Raw genomic sequence first — 21,396 nt, 5'->3', positions numbered from 1 at the left:
ATTCCTATCCGAAGCAACTCTAGAACCATCTGTAGCTTTATACAATGCTGAAGCAGGAGTTTGGTAATTTGAGCGGTTAGCCTGGCTGTTGATCCTTTGGGAGGCAGCATTCAATCTTGACTCTGGTATACCTACTTCGCCTGCAAAAGGTAAACAGGAGATTAAAACAACTAAAGAAATTTACAACAAAGAATTCTAAATAACCAACTAAAACAAGAATGAGATAGAAAAGAACTTAGATAGATTTTGGATGACTTGCGAAGGAATATTCAACCATTTATAGAATGGAAGATGCACTGATGGCAAATAATGTAAGCTGCAAATACAAAAATGCAAAGGCACAGTCAAAATGAGCAGTATCAGCCTGAAACATGAAATCTAAAATGCAAAGAAACCACCTCATAACTTTCAGGAAAGATCTTCCAAGCACACGTGGTGCAATGATCACTGTCCTTGCTTTGCACATATATATCAAACTGCTGAAAATTATTTGGCCATGCAAAGCTACAAAAAGATAAAGTTTTCCCAAACAAACTAGGTCTGAATTTGAATTCCCAGCTGCTCATTATATAATGGATCCCGAGATCGTCGTCTTTGAATTTACAATGAATTGTTAGAGTTGTTCCGGCTGGCAAACTATTACAAATTATAACATGCGTTCTACCCCAAACATCTTCCGCACAACTTATGAGCAACAAAGAACAAACAAATATGAGTTTCAAAATGACAGAGAGAACACTCACAAGAAGAGGTAAGCGCAGAGGTCAGCGGTGGCGAGGGCGAGCGGTGGTGGTTGAGGGCGAGCGACGGTGGCGTCGAGGGCAAGCGGCGAGCTGCAGCAGCGTCGCTCGGGGAAAGCTTGGAGCTGAGCGAGGGCGCTGCGGGTCGGGGGCTTCGGGGCACGGCGAAGGCAAAGTTGCGGCATCGTGAGCTTCAGGGCACAGCGAAGGCAGAGCAGCGGCGTCGCGGGCTTTAGGGCACGGCGAAAGGAGAGCAGCGACATCGCGAGATTCGGGGCACGGCGAAGGCGAGTTGCGGCATCGCGGGCTTCGGGGCACGGCGAAGGCAGCAGTGGCATCGTGGGCTGCAAGCGAGGCATGGCGAAGGCAGTAGCCGACGGAGCAAGAGCAACGTCGGTGCGGGCTGCAGGCGAGGTGAGGTGCGGCGGGGATGCTACTTGGTGGCGTCGACCAGAGGGCGAAGAGAGAACAGAGGGCAGAGTGTCGTGAGACAATGAGACTAAGTGTTGTGAGAGTAATTTGGGGCACGACGAAGGCAGAGTAGCGGCGGTCACGGCTTAACCCACGGCCAAGGGGGGAAGAGCTCGGTTCGAGCGGAGGTGGTGACGGTTCGGAATAGCAATGGCCCGGACGGTCGAGCGAGCGGCGGCAAGAGGTGGTGACGGTGGCTTGGGGATAGCGGCGGTGCCTCACGGTGGCACGGACGGCGAGACAGCTCGTTGGGCTCAACGGCGAGATTGCTCGTCCGACGAGCAATGGGTGGTGGGGTTCGGTGGCCAAGAGGTGGTGGTGAGTAGGGCATAGGGCGGCGGTGTGGTGATGGGTGAAGCAAAGCAGCCAGCGAGAGGAAGGAAGAAGAAGAAGAAGAAGAAAAAGGGGTTTCGGCCGAGAGAGGGGGAAAGAGGAGAGAGAGAGAGAGAGGGGAAAGAAAAAAGTTGGGGGCGGGGAAGTAACGTGAGGAGGAAAAAGGGGAGAAAAGAGAGAAAAAGAAAGGGAAAGGGGGAAGATTGAATAGAAGGGGGGAAATGACGTGGGGGGATTAGGGTTTTTTTTTTAATGTGGCCGGTTCCGGTTCCTCCGGTTCCGTTTCCCATAGGAACCGGAACCGGAACCGAGAACCGCCGGTTCCCAAAAAGAGAACCGGGAACCGGAACCGGCCCCTTAGAACTGGGAATCGAACCGAAACCTCTGGTTCGGTTCCCCGGTTCCCGGTTCTACCCGAGAACCATGCTCACCCCTAGTAAGAAATGGATCATTGTTTGTTACTCGCTCTAACATAGAAGTAGAATATCGAGCTCTTACTAAGACGACATCAGAGTTGTTATAGTTATAGTGGCTACTAGAAGATATGGGAGTGCGCCATCATAGCAGAACAGTCATTCATTGTGACAATCAAAGTGCTACCCAAATTGCACATAACAATGTTTTTCATTAACGCACCAAGCACATTGAGATAGACTGTCAATTCATCCAATATCACATTCTTCCCGACACCGTTTGTTTTGTCTCTACTTCATTTGTTGCTTTCACCAAGACACATTCACCTAGGCGTTTCCTAGATTTATTTTCCAAACTTAAGTTGACTTCTTTGAAATCATCTTGAGTTTGGGGGTTATTAAAGATATATTTGGGATATTCAATGATTCTATATAGTCTCTTTGATTTATTCTTATGTGTTACTTTAGATAGTCGTTATGTAAAGCTTATAAATAGACACGTGCTATGCATTAGTCAATGAACAGAATATTATTTCTCTTCATTCATTAATCTCAACTTAATTGATAATTTTGTTTTCTTTCGCGTTTGATTTAGTTGCAAATTCATTAATTTCCACGTTACTCGTGTCACAACGATTATCACTAGAAAGTTAGTGGTCGTCTTTTCAAATGACGTCATATACCTAATCTAAATTGAATGAAGCTATCCTATAATACGAGTCTGTCCATTTTTAATAATTATGTCCGCGCTGAACTGTGCATCGGACGACCCTACCCTCTAAATTGAATAATTTTTCTTTGTGGGTGACGTATCAAAATTCGGTTCAGCCAATCTGCTTATTTCTTGGGCAATAAATAAGTCTTCGAGAAGCCCACTAAAAAACTTCGTAGTATTTCTTTGACTAAACAACATAGACCATAAGTCACGGAACCGCACACTCCAAGATTTTCCAGCATTAACTTCGACAAAACAACATCGATGTTGATGGGCTGTCTTGCGCGCGAAGGAATCATCTCTGAAATTGAACCCTATAAGAAGCCAACAGGAAAACAAGCCATTCTCACAAGTTCTCACTTAGCCACTACACAAGAAGAGTGCTTCTATCTGTGTGAGAGCGGGCGACTGTGTTTCGATAGATGGGTGAAGAATTGAAGCTATTTGGTGTGTGGGGGAGCCCGTTTAGCCGGCGAATCGAGATAGCTCTAAAGATCAAAGGTGTTGAATATGAGTACTTAGAGGAAGACATATTCCACAACAAGAGCGCTTTACTTCTCAAGTACAACCCTGTGCACAAGAAGATACCCGTGCTTGTCCACAATGGCAAACCCATCGCAGAGTCTCAGGTGATTCTTGAGTACATCGACGAGACATGGAATGACAACCCGATATTGCCACGAGATCCGTACAAGAGAGCAATGGCCCGTTTCTGGGCTAAGTTCATTGATGAAAAGGTAATCGTCTTGTCTTAAAATTGAGCTTGATGCTCTCCTCCACTTACTCATTTGGGTTGTGTTAACACGTAATAGTGCAATGGTTCTAATCTAATTAAGATGAGATGTAACTCCAAGTCCTCCTAGCAAAGGCTTCCTTGACTTCTCTTGAAAGGACCACATCGCATCTTCATAAGATTTGAGATTATACTAAACAAAAGAGAAAAGATTGAGGATTTGTTACATTCTGTGTACAAAAAAGCCATTTAGAGCTTGAATTTCCGATGTAATCTTCATTTCAATAATAATAGTCTTAGACTTTGATCACCACCAAAGTCTAAGTTTTTGAGTTGGAATTGGTGACCACGTCTCTAGTTAGATCTAATTCATGATCACAAGATCTGTTGACCAAGCAAAGTTTATTCTTTATACTGTAAACAGTGCGTGCCAGCTATCTGGAAATCCCTTACGAGCGTAGGGCCCGAAAAGGAAAAGGCAAATGAGGAAGCATGTGAGCTCTTGAGTACTCTTGAAGGCGAGCTCAAAGGCAAGAAGTTCTTCGGAGGCGAGACCGTCGGGTTCGTCGATATCGTGGCCAGCTTCATCGGCCACTGGGTCGGCGCCGTCCAAGAAGCCGCCGGGTTCGACTTCCTGACTGAGGACAAGTTCCCAGTGCTGTACAAGTGGGCCGAAGAGTTTAAGAATTGCCCTGTCATCAAGGAGAATCTGCCTCCAAGGGACAAGATCTTGGCCGACTTCAAGGCTCGACTCGAGATGATAACTAGCTCTTACAAAAATAAGGTGTGAGTTTCGGGTCATCCTCGGGTCGTAGTTTGATTGGGTTCTTGTGTTTGTGTTATGGCATTTTGGGTTGTAATAAAGCTGATCCGAGCGGTTGTTAGGAGTCTATGGCATCTTGACAGTGATGGTCAGAAATAATGAAAAAATCATAATAGTTAAGCGTCATTTAGCTGTGATTTTGTGGTGTCCCACGTGCTATATATATATATGTCCTTCCTATGGAATAAATGAAAATCCAAATGCCTTGTTCCTCCTTGTCCGTGTAAATCAAATTGTTATATTTTTTGTATTTGTTAGTACAACAGTATTTAAACTACTGTAAAAATAACAGTTTTTGGTAAATCACAAATACTTGGAGTAAACGCAATTATATATAGTGATATCTCTATTTATAATTGCACAATATGTCGATAAAAAGTACACTTCATTGACTCATTGTTTATTTTCTTCACTATCCACGTTGAACGGTATGTTCGATGACCTTATATTTAAATTCAATATTTTTTTTTTTTTGTGTGCACGATGCATGAAATTCAGTTCAGTCAATCTTCAACATTTTCGTCGTATTGAATTTGTCTAATTATCATAAAACGATAAGTCTTCGAACCACCAACTCCAGAATTTTCTAAGCATTGGATTTGACCAAACAATGTGGATGTTGATGGGCTGACTTACGCGCTAAGGAAACATCACCCAAATTGAACTCCATAAGAAGCCAAACAAAAAACAAGCGACTCTCTCAAGTTCTTACTTAGCTAAATAACTACTACCCAAGAAGAGCGTTTCTCGGCGTCTGTTGGAGCGTGAGACCGTGTTCGGACAGATGGGTGAAGAATTGAAGTTATTGGGTGCATGGGGAGCCCGTTTAGCTGGCGAGTCGAGATAGCTCTGAAGATGAAAGGTGTCAAATATGAGTACTCGGAGGAGGACATACACCACAGCAAGAGCCCTGCGCTTCTCAAGTACAACCCTGTGCACAAGAAGATACCCGTGCTCGTCCACAACGGCAAACCCATCGTGGAGTCTCACGTGATTCTTGAATACATCGACGAGACATGGAAGGACAACCTGAGATAGCTAGTATAAGCACCTAGAGGGGGGTGAATAGGTGCACAAACAATTTATCGAGATACGGAAGCGATTCTTGGCAAACGATAGAAAGGAAATTCTCTCTTGATTAACAAAATGACATACGATCAAGGAAAAGAGAGTAAGGAAGAGAAAATTGAACACAGGATTTATAGTGGTTCGGCTTATTCCAAGCCTACGTCCACTCTTCCGCACTGACAGCCCACCGGCTGGATTTCACTATGATCAAAAGAGAAGTTACAGCACAGCTTTGCCTTGATTCCACAAAGTGTAGATGTTCTACCACACCTCCTCAAGGTTTCTCACAAATATAGACTCTCTTTTGTATACAAGTATTCGCTCAAAGTGATTGTCTAAACAACAAGGAGCTTCAGACTTTGGAATTCTTTTATCGCGCACACCTTGAACAACTAAGAACGTCTTCCTTATATACTCCTTTATGCCATCATACCCGTTGGCACTTACCAAAGGAATTCCTCCAATCTACCCGTTGGACGGAATCAATTAGGAAGATTGTTCGAGCTATTAAAGGAACGTGTCGATAGCCCATCAATCATGTTCGCCCATACAATCAGGATCTCGGTTTCCATAAGTAGAACCTTCCAAGAATATTTAGGCAATCATCGAATCTTCAATCTCGAATCAATCAAATCAAAGGATTCAGTTACGTCTTTTCCAGCCACAAGATCTTCTCCAATTGATAAGGTTGAATCATTAACGAAACATCCAGGTCTGGATAACCTTTCTTCAACGGATTAGAGACTATCAATGAGGATAGACTTTGAGTCTTGAGTCTGGCTGTCCGGAGGTCTTCAGACTTTAAATATCAGAGTCTGCAAACCTTCAGACTAGACTGATGGAAACGTTTTGTCAGCTTCAAAACACTTCAAGAAGATTTCTCCAACAATCTCCCCCTTTTTGATGGTGACAAAACTTTCCTGCAGATTTGGACAACTTTAACCTGCAAAACATTTCTCAAACACATATGCATATCTTAAATGGCTAAATGAATAACACTAGAATCTGCAACCACAGAAAATAGGTTAGTCTAGTATACGATAAAGCCATCCATAAGATATCAATAGTAGTTAATAAAAGCAGTCAAGTCCAAGTCTAGTTCGGTTCTCATCCGACACAAAAGTCAAAGTCAAACAAAACAATCCAACAAACAGTCCACACAATTAAAAGTTTAACAATTGAAAGTTTAATCAAATCTTGCATCTCTCCCCCTTTTTGTCAGCATTAAAAAGGTTGAGATGAAGATAGAATGAAGCCAAGATTGCTTGGGAACGCGGACAAGCTAGAAATCTCCCATAGACTGAACGATGCCTTTCAGCCTTTTCAAGTCTTCCTTCAGATGTGCAATCTCCTCACCCTTGGCATTGGCCTGAATCTGAATAGAGAGGGCTTGGATCTTATCATTCAATGAACATGAAGAAACTTGACCCGCATTCTGCAAGTTTTGAACCTCGCATCCCAAGGCATAAATTTGACCTTTCATCTCCAAAAGAGTATCCATGATTCTGCAAAAATCTGTTGCATTATCAGTCTGAGTACTCGCTTCGGCCCGTTCTGATGGAGTAAATGCAGACGATGGTAGATCAGCATAATCTCGCAGGTTTGGCGATGAAACTTCATGACCTTCTTCTGGAAACTGAGAGGCATAAACATCCTCTGGGTCTGCAGGTGAGCGACTGACTTCTTCACTTGCATCAAGATATGAAGACTTCCCTCCTTTCTCTTGATCTCCCCCTGTTTCCATGCCTACCGGTGGAGAAGAGAGTTCCTCAGGTTCTCCTTCTTCTTTTCTTTCTTCTTCATGTCTTTTCTCCTCTCGCTTCTTTTTCAGCTTCTCTTTCTTCTTCTTCCTTCTCCTCTGCATCCTTCTCCTCTCGCTTCTTTCGTCATTTGTTCCGATTCTTTCGTGGAACAGACCACTTAAATTCTTCAAAGCCATTGCGAGAGATGGTGATGTCTTCCTCATCATCTTCATCCTCTACGAGGAGAGCTCTTCTTCTTTTGGATGGAGCAACCATGGGCTCCTTCCCTTTTCTTTTAGCTGCGAAGAGATTTGATGAGTTTTGGCAGAGTCTTCTCCTTGAATTTCTCCAACTCCTTGCTCAGTTCCTTCAAACGCATTTTGGTCACCATTTTCAGTCCTACCACCATATGATCGCATGGTCGAACACAAAAGATTTGCGGAGGCTGAATATTCAAATGTCTGAATAACTTCGTAACAAGGCTTGGGTAAGGGAGTTGACCTCTGTCCTTCATCATTGCTCTATACATGTGAAACATAATAGTGTGAGGGAGAGAAAACTTTTTCCCAAAGAGGATGGCATACATCAGCTTTGCCTCTGAACTTGAAACATCAGTTTTGGAAGTTGATTTCGGTCGGAGGCAATTGATCACGATCTTGTGAAGCAAGATGTTGAATGCACTCATCCTTAAGTAGGTGATCTTCTCATCTGTTCTCCTGTCCTTCACCAGTTCCAGTGTGGCCCGAGCAATGGAAACTTTGATTGGTTGATATCTTCCTCTTTCAACTCCTAACACATCCGCCAAAGATATTCATATCCACAACATAGTCTTGGTCTTTGACACTGAAAGAGAATCTATTCGCATCCAAAAGCTAAGATTTGAATAGAAATATGCAGTTAATCCAAAGATAGGCCTCTCGTAGTGTCGGAGCGGAACTTTTCAAGTTGAAGATAACTGAACTTTTCTCTCAAGTTCACATTCACAAAGATCCGAAAATCAAAATCCACACTCCTAGGGTTTATTACCCCACGCTTCAGCAATTTCGAGTACAAATCCTTATGTTCCTTCGATCTGAACAAATCTCCCCTTTTTCCTTGATTTTCAACTGCAATACCCATTTTCGGTTGAAATTGGCTGTACAATTTGTCATCATCATTCCCATCTACAGGATTCGGCCCCCAGTCACGAGGATCACTTGGGATATTCGCAAGGGTTTCCTCAGCCACCCCTTTACGAGCAATTCCCAAACTTTCCATTTTTCGCAGAAAGATATATTCGTTCTTATATCCTTTGTCTTTAAGAAAATCATCAACATAGTTCAAAGGAGTACGAGTTCCTTTTAAGGCACGATATAGCTTGTAAATATAAGCAAGCTTTTGAACTCTTACAGGGTCTGCATCCTCGATGATTTCTTCCTGTTGTTGATGATCAACGCCTTGAGGACTAGATGGAGGAGAATGACGCTGTTGAGAATGTTGTGGGCTCGGTTGCTGTTCGGGAGACACTTCTTCTTGATGAAGATCGAAGTGCGTAGGCCCCTCACTCATTCGTTGTGGTCCCCGCTTGCGATTCTCGAAGACTTTCTTGAAGATAACATCTTTCTCGGTTTTGGAAGATTCCTTGCTTGACTTTCTCAAGAAAGATGACAACTTTTTGAAGATTAAACAAAGAAGACAAATGGGAATGGAGGATCGATGCTTTCTAGGGTTTTTGAGAGTAAAGTGAAGAGGAATCAACAGTGCACTAGGGGTGAGCAGCGGTTCGGGGTCGACCACTGGACCAACCCTGACCGGCCCAACCCCGCGGTCTGGTCCGGTTTCAAGGGGACTGGTCGGTCCTTGGTCCTGAAATTTCAGGACCAACACCGTGTGCGGGTTGGTCCTCGGTCCTAAGAGTTTTGGGTTGGTCCAACCCGGACCAACCCCGTTTATTATTTATATTATATTATTTATATTTTTTTATATTTTTTTTGGTAAGGAATAATTCTTTTATATATTAAAACGGTCAAACCTAAGTAAAATTAGGTTAAAGTTGACTCCTCGGCTCACCGTCTTGGACAAACGCAATCCAAAAGGCGTGATTTACGCCGTCAAGGTCTTCGTCTTCACGGCGTCCTCCGAGTCCAAACTCCAAAGAATGTTCTCCGAGTCCACAATCCAGTGTTCTTCACCGTGAAGACCATGGAGTCTTCACGGTGACGGACTCGCAACGTCCAAAACGGTGGAAAGTCTACGCCGTAAATCTCCTCGCGGCTTCCTTCCCCAAGGTATGTTCTCTTCCATTTTGTCTTCTTTGTTCTTCAAATTTGCCAAAATCAAAAGTAACAGCATCCTTGCTCGCCTCACAGTTGCCCGTGCCGCTCGCGCCGCTCACCGCTCGCGCCGCTGCGCTTGCTACAAGCCCTTTGCTGCCGTTGCTGGCCTCACTCAACCCTCGCCACTCGCCACTCACCGCTAGCCTTGCTTAACGCTCGCCGCTCACCGCTAGCCTCGCTCAACTCTTGCCGCTCGCCGGTGACGCTCGCCCCACTCGATGCTCGCACTTGCCGCTCGCGCTCGCCACTCGCGTCGGTCGCCTCGCTTATCGCCGAGGAAATCGAAGGAAAAGAAGAAGCCCTAATTAGAAACCCTAACGCTCGCTCGCCCTTGCTTTCCGAACACAACTTGGCTAGTGAGTTCTACTTTGTGCTTCATTTGAGATCTTCAACCTCATGTATGCTCTTGATTTGTGTTGATTTGTTTTTTCCATGTTTGCTTCGTGTACGTGACCGGTTTGGCTAGGTATTAGTCGCCACTCGCCACTCACCGCTAGCCTTGCTTAACGCTCGCCGCTCGCCGCTAGCCTCGCTCAACTCTTGCCGCTCGCCGGTTAACGCTCGCCCCACTCGATGCTCGCACTTGCCGCTCACCACTCGCGCCGGTCGCCTTGCTTATCGCCGAGTAAATCAGAAGGAAAAAGAAGAATCCCTAATTAGAAACCTAATGGTATTTATAGTTTAGTTGCACAATGCCGCATTGTTGGTGGATGTTCCTAATCTTGCAGAGTTGGATGTTCGATTTGCTTTTTGTGAAGGAATTGATTTTACTTGAGGACAATAAGAATCTGGACCGAATCGGACAGGGATTACTGATTTAATATTGTGGAGAGATGTCGAAAATCGACACTCTGGTTTGGTGTAGGGTCTCTCTGCTTCTTGTCTTCTTGCTTTGCTCAAGGAATCAGCTTCAGGTGTGATGAAGTCATTTTTTGTTTGTTTGGCTTATGTCTACATGGGTTTTTGATTGCAAGAGCACCTGGTGAAGGGTGATATCTGATTATCTTCGTGATGGCTTATGTTATAAGCATTTTCTCTGCAATTTGCCAACTGGGGCTTCTCTTGTTGGGGTTATCTTTCTTCTCCAATTCCATCTGTCAAAGGTATAGTCTCACTCTAGTGTTTGCTCTGTTTCTCCATTTGGATAAATTTGTGAGCTAAGGTGCAGCGCTGATGCAGGAATAATATTGAGAAGAGGCGTGACATCCAGTTAAAAGAAGATGACATCTTGAGAGTGGCTAGATTGATACTTCCTGCTGCTAATCTCGCAATTTCAAAGAGGCGAGAGCTTTTCTCGGGAGAGCCATCCATGACCCTAAAAGTATGTCGTGGTGGTGGGCTAGTATTCAATATTCATGTTCAATCCTTATGTGCAGATTGCTTAGGTCGTTCATCCTTGATCGACTTTTTTGTTTTTTTCCTGATCAGGTAGCTCCGTTTCTCCTTCTTGGAGCTGAATATGGCCATCTCATCACGCTTCGGAGGCTATGCGCAATTGGTTAGTGAGAGCAAGCTCATAATTGTACTGCACCAAAGTGAGAACCTGTTTTGCAATGAATATTAATGCCTTATTCTTTTTTACTTTGAGCAGGGTTCTTTGTCAGCTTCACCGCCCCGAAACTATACTTGCGCTATTCAGCTCGGATAAGCCAAAAAGGTACATACGTTTGCTGATAACGTATATAAATTTTACCTGCTTATGCTTATAGACTAAGCGTACCTCGGTTTGTATAGTTGAGTGCTCCAAATGGTGGGTTCTTGAAGCGTGGGTTGCTTGCTCCCACAAGAAAATCGTGGCCGCATCAGCAATCATGGCCTTCTGGAACCTGACGACTATAAAAACTCGCTTGCTCACAGGTGAACTTAAAAAGACGAGTCTCTGAAATTTAAGACACGGTGTAGACTTTTGTGAAGTAGTTGTTGACGACTAAACTTGTTCAGAGCATCAGTGTCTACTTAACTTGACAGTTTGGTATTGGTCTCTTGACAGCGTTCATATCTGTCGTGGTTCTGCGTTACCATCGACAACATTCGGGAGCAAATCTTGAAGTAGCTGCAGAAGCTGAAAAGGAAGATTTAGCACAGGAGCAGCCGGACAAGGCTATAGTTGTCGCAGAAAAAGATGTCCTGTGACTAGTGCCGAGGCTTTATCAGCGACATCCGAGACACTGTTGTACTGTCCGAGGAGCGTTGTAGATCTTGCAATGCGAAAATGGGTTCTCCCCCTCCGGTGAATAATCTGTCTGTAAAACTAATACCTTTTCTGTATAATGTATATTCTATTCAAATCACTATGGCTCTTGCAATTTTGGAATGCGGGCATTTAGATAGACCGTAGAGTTAGGCCTGTTTTCCTTCTGTCCTAGTGGCTTATCTACTGTTGGAGAAGAACCTGGGAAGCTTTGTGTTTGATCTAGTTATGTATATGCATGATGAAAAAAATTCATTAGATCTAGTTATGTATATACAAGACGAAAAAAAATTATTGAGATACTTTTTTTTGTCTTATATGCTACATTGTCGATTTCATACACTGATTGAGATACTTTTGTATGTTTACTTTTTTAGGGAGTACGAAAAAAAAAAAGATGAAAAAAATTATAGATCGGTCCCGGGTTGACCCTGGAACCGGACCGAACCCATTGGGTTGGTCCGGTCCTTGGTCCCAGGCTTAATAGGGTCGGTCCTTGGTCCTAAAAATTGAGGACCGACACTGTACGGGTTGGTCCTAGGGTTAGGGGGTGGCCCGGACCAACCCGGACCATGCTCACCCCTACAGTGCACGATCGGTTAAAAAGAGAGATAAACGAACTGTCACAAAGGAAATAAAAAGATGCATTTTCAAAATAACTGTCTTTTTCCGTGAAAATAGTCATTTTAAAATTAACTTCTTTTTGGAAAAGGAAACGATGCAAAAATTACGCCGATTAAAGATAGCAATAAAACACGGTTACCAATCGTACCTTTTCAAGATAAGATTCGAGAGAGAGAGAAAGACTAACTTACAGTCTGACGGTCGTACCAAGACTAACTTAAAGTCTTGTATGTCTGAGTCTGAAAGTCTTTAGACTTTGATCTCCTCATACCTTAAAATGTTGAGTCTGGAACGGATGGTTTCGAACTGATTTTTCTCCAACGGCTTTGTGAATATATCCGCCAGTTGGTTCTTTGAGTCAACAAATTGAATTGAAACATCTCCATTTTGAACATGGTCTCTAATAAAGTGATGTCGAATCTCTATATGCTTCGCTCTTGAGTGTAGAATTGGATTTTTGGTGAGATTGATAGCGATGGTGTTGTCGCAATTAATCTCCATGCATGAGTCTTCAATTCCAAAGTCTCTCAGCTGTTGTTTCATCCACGGAATTTGCAAACAACAACTTCCGAGAGCTACATACTCGCAGCTGAGAGAGCTACTCGTACTTTGCTTTCTTGAAAACCAAGACACCGTCCCCCTCCAAGTAGTTGACAAGTACCCGAGGTGTTCTTTCTATCGACTTCGCATCCAAAGCAAGGTCTGCGTCTGAATATCCAAGAAGAGTAAAGTCTCCCCTTTTTGGATACCAGAGACCAAAGCTTGAAGTTGATGAGATATATTTGATAATACGCTTTGCTGCATTTAAATGAGATTCTTTTGGGTCTGATTGAAATCAGCACGATGCAAACACTAAACAAAATGTCAGGTCTAGAAAGCGATAAGATAAAGAAGAGATCCGATGATACTCTGTACAGCTTTTGATCGACTTTCTTCCCTTCTTCATCTTTGTCTATCTTCAAGGAACTTGACATTGGTATGTCAGCCTTTTTGCAATTGTCCAAACCAAACTTTTTGATAAGATCATTTGCATACTTTTCTTGATAATAAAAGTTCCTTCCTCCAATTGTTTTATTTGAAGTCCAAGAAAGAAGGTTAACTCACCCATCATGCTCATTTCAAATTCTTCCCGCATAGTCTTAGAAAATTTCTTGCACGTACTTTCATTAAAGGGATCCAAAGATAATATCATCGACATATATTTGAACAAGCAGAAAACTTTTGCTTTCTCTTTTAATAAAAAGAGTAGTGTCCACTTTACCTTTAACAAATCCATTTTGAATTAAAAACTTACTTAATCTGTCATATCAAGCTCGAGGTGCTTGCTTTAAGCCATATAAGGCCTTTTTGAGTCTGAATACTGAGTCTGGTTTCCTTGGGTCTTCAAACCCCGGTGGTTGTTCCACATAGACTTCCTCATGGATGAATCCATTTAGGAAGGCACTTTTGACGTCCATTTGAAATAACCTGAAATTTTTATGACAAGCAAATGCAAGTAATAAACGAATTGCTTCTAACCTTACTACCGGTGCATAAGTCTCATCATAGTCGATCCCTTCTTCTTGTGTGTATCCTTTGGCCACGAGTCTTGCTTTGTTTCTTACGACTTTACCTTTCTCGTCCATCTTGTTTCGAAAACCCATTTAGCTCCAACAACCGATTTACCTTTCGGTTTTGGAGTTAATTCCCGACATCATTAATTTTGAATTGTCTGAGTTCTTCTTGTATAGCTTCAATCCAACTTTCATCGGATAAAGCTTCTTCTATGCTCTTGGGTTCTATTTCAAAATAAGAGCCACGGCACTAGACTCTTCTCGCCTTTTGGATCTTGTGCGAATTCCTTCATAGATGTCGCCAATAATAAGATCTTTGGGATGACTGGACTTATGTTTCCGTTGCTGGTTAATTTATCGATTGATGATCACTTCCTTCACTTGAATCTTCAACAGTCACTTGTTGATAATCCTTCAAAGTCTGAACTGCTTCTTGAGATTTAGACTTCGTAGAGTCTGGAGCAGATTCAGTCTCTTCGAGATGAGTCTGAATAAATTCACTTTGTGTAGAATCTTGGAATTTGACATTCATTGATTCTTCCACGCTTTGAGTCTTCTTGTTGTAGACTCAGTACGCTTTGCTTGTGGTTGAATATCCAAGGAAGATGCCTTCATCTGACTTTTCTTCAAACTTACCAACTTGATCATTTGCATTTTTCAATATGAAACATTTGCATCCGAATACATGAAAATACGAAACAATTGGCTTCTTTTCTTTAAATAGTTCATAAGGGGTTTTTTCTAGAATAGGCCTTAGAAAGACTCTATTGATAATATAACATGATGTTGAAACTGCTTCAGCCCAAAAACGTAAAGAGATATTGCTTTCAATTAAAAGAGTTCTAGCCATGTCTTGAAGAGATCTATTCTTTCTTTCCACGACTCCGTTTTGCTATGGAGTATATGGAGAGGAGAACAAATGTTGAAAACCAGATTCATCTACAAAATTTTGTAAAGTCTTGATTTTCAAATTCACCTCCATGGTCTGTTTTTATACTTGAAATGACATACCCTTTTTCATTTTGAACCTTCTTAGCAAATTTTTCAAAGTAAGAGAAAGTTTCAGACTTACTTGCCAAGAAATATACCCAAGTAAATCGTGAGTAGTCATCCACAATTACTAGGCAATATTTCTTACCTCCAATGCTCTGCGTTCTTGTTGGTCCGAAGAGATCCATATGCAAGAGCTGCAGTACACGATTAGTGGAAACTTGATTTATTGGTTTAAAGGAATTTCTTACCTATTTTCCCAATATACATGGTGTACATAGATCGGACTTTTGATATGATAAATTGGGTAAACCACGAACAAGCTTCTTTGCTGAGATTTTGGCTATCTCGCTTCATGTTGATATGCCCAAGCTTTTTGTGCCATAAGTTCGCTTCGTCTTGGATTGAGATTAGACATTGCGATTCATTTGGTTTTACGTCCAAGAGGTAGATATTCCCATGTCTTCGACCCATGAATGACTGAGTAGAATCTTTACTGGTTCCTAAACAAATACCCTCTTGAAAGTTGATTCTAAAACCGGCATCACAAAGCCGACGATGCGAGCGGTTGTAATTGAGCCCTTCAACTAAAGAAACATTGCTTATTGTGAGGTTCCCAATCTTTACAGTTCCAAATCCTACTATTTTTCCTTTGCTGTTTCCTCCAAATGAGACTTTTCCACCATTCATTTGAGCGAGCTTTATGAAGTAATTTGAATCCCCTGTCATGTGTCTCGAGCATCCACTATCCAGATACCATTTTACTTTTTTCTTGATAGTGACCTGCATTCAAAAAGAAACTCAAGCTTTCTTTGGTACCCATATTTTCTTGGGTCCTTTTGAGTTAGTCTGATATACGGTTTTTGCCCAGACTTTATTGACAGGTCTCCAAACCATAGGACATTCTTTCTCAAAATGATCTGTTCTATTGCATTTTGAACATCTAAGAGCATTGCGACCTACTGGTTTTACAAAGTTCCTTTCAAAATGATTTTTGTAGGCACCTCTTGTGGGTCTTTGCTTGATCCTTTCCTTTACTTTAGGAAAATCAATTAAAGGAATGGTTTCAGCAGTCATTCCCAAACTAGATTTATTGAAATAAAGTCTTTGAATTGAAAGTATTTTCTCCAGTTTTCAGAACCTAGAGAAAATCTTTTGGAAATATTTGAAATATCATTTTTTAAGAAAGCATTTTCTTTTAAAATATTATTTTCACTTTCTTTGAGAGAAGAAACGTTCTGGTCTAAGCATTTCACTTTTTCTTCCAAAGCATTCTCATGATGTTTTAAAGCAGAATTTTCTTTTTTGAGTTCGGAAATTCTTTTAAGAGAAGTCTTAAGACTAAAACATAATTCATCAATGTATTTTGAAACTTTAATAGGGATTTTGAAGTTACTTACCTCGAATTCACTTTCTGAATCAATCGCCTCTCGAGTTTGATTCTCGAATCCGATTGTGCCATTAGACATATATTGGCATAATCATCATCACTATCTTCACACTCCGTATCACTCCAGGTTTCAGCTTTGAGAGCTTTTCGATATTTTTCAGTTTTTCCTTTCTTCTTTTTCAGAAGAGGACAGTTGGGTCTGATGTGTCCCTTTTTCTTGCATTCAAAGCAGACTATATCTTTGTTTGATTCATCATCTTCAGCAAACTTTGTCTATTGCTTCTGAAAACTTTGTTTCTTTGAATTGAATCTTCTTCCTTTTCTGTTTAGCTTTCTGAATCTTCTTATCATATGAGCAAGTTCTTCATCATCCATGTCGTCTTCTTTGTAATCTTTGCATCGAATCATCATTAGATTTTAATGCAATAGATTTCTTACCTTTAGGGTCTTCGTCTTCATTGATTCGTTCCACTTCATAAGATTGAAGAGTCCCAACCAACTCATCGACAGACAGTGGCATGATTCTTTGGGTCTCTCTAATTGAGGTCTTTATGTGATTCCAATCCTTGGAGAGTCCACGCAGTAACTTGTTTACTTTCATGGGATCAGAAATTGGTTGACCTTGATTTTCAAGACCATTTACGATATCTCGTAAAACGACTAAAATGTCGCTTATAGATTCTCCTGGTTTCATTCTAAAGGCTTCGTATTGACCGAGAAGAATGTTGATTCTTGTCTCTTTCACTCGATCGGTTTCTTCATAAGTAATGTGCAAACTATCCCAAACTTCTTTGGCTGTATCACAGGAAGATATTCTGTTATATTCAGTAGGTGATAAAGCACAATATAAAGAATAAATTGCTTTTGCATCAAGAGCTTGTCTCTTGATTATCTCTTCCTGAGTCATTTCGCTAGACTCAACAGAGTCTTTTCCTCTTTCTGAGATAGGAGCAGCTTTGGGAACAATTCCTTTTCTACAACGTCCCATTCCGAGGGATCCTTTGATCTTAAGAACGCCTTCATCTTGTTTTTCCATATGTTGTATTCATTTCCATCAAAGTAAGGCGGTCTGGTGTTGCTTTGCCCTTCTACCAGCCCTAGAGCCAACATACTAGCCATGGATCTTTTACTCTGAAGTAAAACACTTCAAACAAAGTGAGCACACGGGCTCTGATACCAATTGAGATAGCTAGTATAAGCACCTAGAAGGGGGTGAATGGGTGCACAAACAATTTATCGAGATACGGAAGCGATTCTTGGCAAACGATAGAAAGGAAATTCTCTTGATTAACAAAATGAAATACGATCAAGGTAAAGAGAGTAAGGAAGAGAAAATTGAACACAGGATTTATAGTGGTTCGGCTTATTCCAAGCCTACGTCCACTCTTCCGCACTGACAGCCCACCGGCTGGATTTCACTATAATCAAAAGAGAAGTTACAACACAGCTTTGCCTTGATTCCACAAAGTAGATGTTCTACCACACCTCCTCAAGGTTTCTCACAAATATAGACTCTCTTTTGTATACAAGTATTCGCTCAAAGTGATTGTCTAAACAACAAGGAGCTTCGTGACTTTGGAATTCTTCTATCGCGCACACCTTGAACAACTAAGAACGTCTTCCTTATATACTCCTTTATGCCATCATACCCGTTGGCACTTACCAAAGGAATTCCTCCAATCTATTCGTTGGACAGAATCAATTAGGAAGATTGTTCGAGCTATTAAAGGAACGTGTCGATAGCCCATCAATCATGTTCGGCCATACAATCAGGATCTCGGTTTCCATAAGTAGAACCTTCCAAGAATATTTAGGCAATCATCGAATCTTCAATCATTGAATCAATCTCGATCAATCAAAGGATTCAGTTACGTCTTTTCCAGCCATGAGATCTTCTCCAGTTGATAAGGTTGAATCCTTAACGAAACATCCAGGTCTGGATAACTTTTCTTCAACAGATTAGAGACTATCGATGAGGATAGATTTTGAGTCTTGAGTCTGGCTGTCCGGAGGTCTTCAGACTTTAAATATCAGAGTCTGCAAACCTTCAGACTAGACTGATGGAAACGTTTTGTCAGCTTCAAAACACTTCAAGAAGATTTCTCCAACACAACCCAATCTTGCCACGAGATCCATACAAGAGAGCAATGGCTCGTTTCTGGGCCAAGTTCTTGGATGAAAAGGTAATCATTCTCATCTTTAAATTGAGCTTGATGCTCTTTGTAACGTATTGATTCAGGTTGTGTGTTGACACTTAATATGCAAAAGTTGAGTGAACACCAAAGGCTTAATGAGCCAAGCAGAGTTAAGAGCTGGAAGATGTTATTAATTCATTGCGGGATAAACGGGGTTGGCTTTGACTGGTGCGGAAGACATTGAAAAGTGCGAGATTGGAAACTGTGAAGTATGATAGGCTAGCTGAATCTTACGCTCGAGTACTCGTAGTGCCTGTATTTGCTGGGTATACGTCTGGGTTTTTGAAAGACTAAGCATTCGAAAAGTCAGGTGTTGTCCAAAACCATTTCTATAATTTAAGTCCTTCGCTCGTTTGAGGAACCCAGATTCTACACTAAAGCTTGCCCTAGAACACATAAGCCTCTCGTATTTCCAATCCCTAAGATTTTAATTTGATACCCATAAACGACCGACTGAGTTTATTATCCTTTTCTAATGTCTGGATTAGCGATTGTCTTAAAAATAACCTAATACAGCTAGTCTTAAAGGGAAAAAGAATATGCATGTTCTTAACATCATGAACGTGCTTCGGAAACCAAGTAATCAAATTGGGAGTCATAGACCTCGATTATTAAAAGGCAATAGAGTCATTATGCACAATCTCGAAAGGACCATATTGCATTTGCATAAAATTCGAGATTATATTGCACAAAAGAAAAAAAGTCGAGGATTTATTACATTATGGGTACAAAAATAATTAAGGCTTAAATTTTCAATGCAACTTTCCTTTCGATGATAATAATAATTCCAGACTTCGATCACTAGAGTCTTGAGTTTTCGAGTTACAATTACGGACCACAACCTCTCTAGTAAGATCTACCTCCTGATCAGTATATCATTTCACCATAAAAAGTTTGTTTTTTCCACTATGAACAGTGCATGCAAACTCTCTGGAAATCCTTCACGAGCATAGGGGCCGAAAGGGAAAAGATGCATGAAGAAGCACGTCAGCTTTTAAGCACTCTCGAAGGCGAGCTCAAGGGCAAGAAGTTCTTCGGAGGGGAGACTGTCGGGTTCATCGACATCATGGCCAATTTCGTCGGATATTGGGTTGGAGTCATCCAAGAAGCGGTCGGAGCCGACGTCCTGACCGAGGGCGAGTTCCCGTTGCTGTGCAAGTGGGCCGAAGAGTTTCAGAACTGCCCGGTCATCAAAGAGAATCTTCCTCTAAAAGACAAGCTCTTGGCCTTCTTCAAGGTACAAGCAGAGATGATAACTAGCTTTTATAAGAATAAAGCGTGAGTTTTGGGTCTTCCTTGGGTTGTGGTTTGATTGGGTTCTTTGTGTTTGTGTTATGCCATTTTTGGTTCTAATAAAAGTTTATTCGAATGTTATTTTAGGAGTCCGTTGCTTCTTGATAGTGATGGTCCGTGATAATGATGAATCACGGTTTAATTAAGCATCAATTTGCTGTGAGTTTTATAGAATGAGTGAAATTCAAAATGCCCTTTTTCGATTGATCAAAAAGCTTGATAAGCTCTTACCGTCTTAGACAAATAACTTCAAGTTCATACAAAGAAATTGTAAGCTCTTTAAAATCGATATACACAAGGAATTGGTAGTACTCCACAGCTAGAGAGGATGGAACTCATGACATGGAGTCACATGCTCGAGCCTATCCTTTACTCAACGAAGCCAACCCTTTGGCACTAAGATAATGACATTATTGTTTTTATTGAATGATAGGTTATATCCCAATTATTCGAAACAGTTTCTTTAACAGAGGATAATGTTAAACACGAAAGATTGCACAGCAATATAGTAAATGATTATATAGAATAATTCTTTGATCCATACTCCCATAGCTATTTACGAGGAGCCAATCAAGAATTCTAAGATATACCAATACCAGTAAGTGCATCAAAGCTGCAATTGTGGATTCTCCCTAGAAGGCCATGCACCGTGAGCAAATACAATAATGATGATGAAAACATTTTGTCGTGCTATTGATATTTATAATTGCTATGCTATTGTGGTCGAGCCTAATTGAGAAATTAGGTATGAGATATAAAACAAAAGAAAAGGATCTGTCGATTTGGCTGAAACATTTTCATAAATTTGAGATAAAAGTAATACAATACAGAGGTTCATTACTCAATTCATGTTTAGAATTTTCCTTTTTACAAGTGAAATAGTGAGACTAAGCTCAGTTAGGATGAGAAACAAATGGGAGAATGGATATTGCATAACCCAACACACCAAAAGAGAGATTTAGATGACTTCAACTTTAGTAAAATCAAGGTTATATACCATTTCACTTATACATGCCCATTCAATGCGGATCTCGACAATAGGCCTTGTTGGGGTAGAATCGCATATCGAATGGGTGGGCGTGAAATAAGCGGTATGTAACCCTAATTCTCCAAAAGTAGTATTTCTCTGGACTCTATATCATCTGGTTAGCCAAGTGGGATGGTTTGGAATATGAGATGGCATTCTCCTTTGGTGGTGGAAAATGGAGTTGAGGGTGAACATAGGTGAATAATTTCTACTAAAAAACTGAAAGTAACCCTTTAAAAATGAGTTTAACTCACTGATGCTTAAGGACAAATGACATAATGGACGATAAAAACTTTCATAGTTTTTATTGTTACAATCTTATCTAACTTTTGGAATTATAGCTATTACAAAATTGCAGAGGAAAAAATATTTTTGGACATTCATCTCTATCCTATGGTGGGCCGTGTAAACCCGATTATCTTTCTGGGGCGATTTTCAATTTTTGTGGGAGCTTTGCAATGCTAAGCTAAAAGAGAGGACCTATCACTTCACTTTGGACGGAGAAACGCAAGTGCGAGGACTCGAGGTTATGTGGCCCATGAGCCTCTGCTCCATTCTATGCCCTAATTCGGGCCTTGTTTCGCTCATCGTAATTGGATTCTAGCACATAACAAGAGCTGATTTGGTTCCTGTTCGTTGTTAGATACAAGATGAGATGTCGGTTCCTTTTGTGCAACCTATTCTGCATATGCAATTAGTTTCCTAAGTCAATTTATCTACTCCCTATCAAATAGATGTCAAAAAATTGATCCTAAAATCTTCAAATTCTCGTCCTTTGAT

The 21,396-nt window shown here is 41.2% G+C and overlaps 2 protein-coding genes, 1 long non-coding RNA gene and 1 pseudogene across 3 annotated transcripts; all 4 read left to right on the top strand.

Moving 5' to 3' along the window:
- Positions 1 to 3,008: 3,008 nt before the first annotated feature.
- On the top strand, positions 3,009 to 4,442 carry LOC104426412 (probable glutathione S-transferase). The gene is made up of 2 exons (XM_010039467.3): positions 3,009 to 3,409; positions 3,830 to 4,442. The coding sequence occupies exons 1-2, from the start codon at positions 3,095 to 3,097 to the stop codon at positions 4,193 to 4,195; spliced, it is 681 nt and encodes a 226-aa protein (XP_010037769.1). The 5' UTR covers positions 3,009 to 3,094; the 3' UTR covers positions 4,196 to 4,442.
- Positions 4,443 to 5,012: 570 nt separating this feature from the next.
- LOC104427854 lies at positions 5,013 to 19,578 on the top strand (annotated as a pseudogene).
- On the top strand, positions 9,655 to 10,114 carry LOC120289614. Its single transcript, XR_005547672.1, has 3 exons — positions 9,655 to 9,709; positions 9,820 to 9,978; positions 10,082 to 10,114. It is a non-coding gene; the product is annotated as an uncharacterized LOC120289614 (long non-coding RNA).
- Positions 10,200 to 11,536, top strand: LOC104430415 (reticulon-like protein B18). The gene is made up of 6 exons (XM_010043173.3): positions 10,200 to 10,456; positions 10,533 to 10,674; positions 10,782 to 10,851; positions 10,945 to 11,010; positions 11,088 to 11,210; positions 11,344 to 11,536. Exons 1-6 carry the CDS (start codon positions 10,365 to 10,367, stop codon positions 11,484 to 11,486), a joined length of 636 nt encoding a protein of 211 aa, XP_010041475.2. The 5' UTR covers positions 10,200 to 10,364; the 3' UTR covers positions 11,487 to 11,536.
- Positions 19,579 to 21,396: the final 1,818 nt, after the last annotated feature.

Source organism: Eucalyptus grandis, chromosome 11 (genome assembly GCF_016545825.1).
Source record: "Eucalyptus grandis isolate ANBG69807.140 chromosome 11, ASM1654582v1, whole genome shotgun sequence".
NCBI lineage: Eukaryota > Viridiplantae > Streptophyta > Magnoliopsida > Myrtales > Myrtaceae > Eucalyptus > Eucalyptus grandis.
This window is presented reverse-complemented; position numbering and strand designations above follow the sequence as displayed.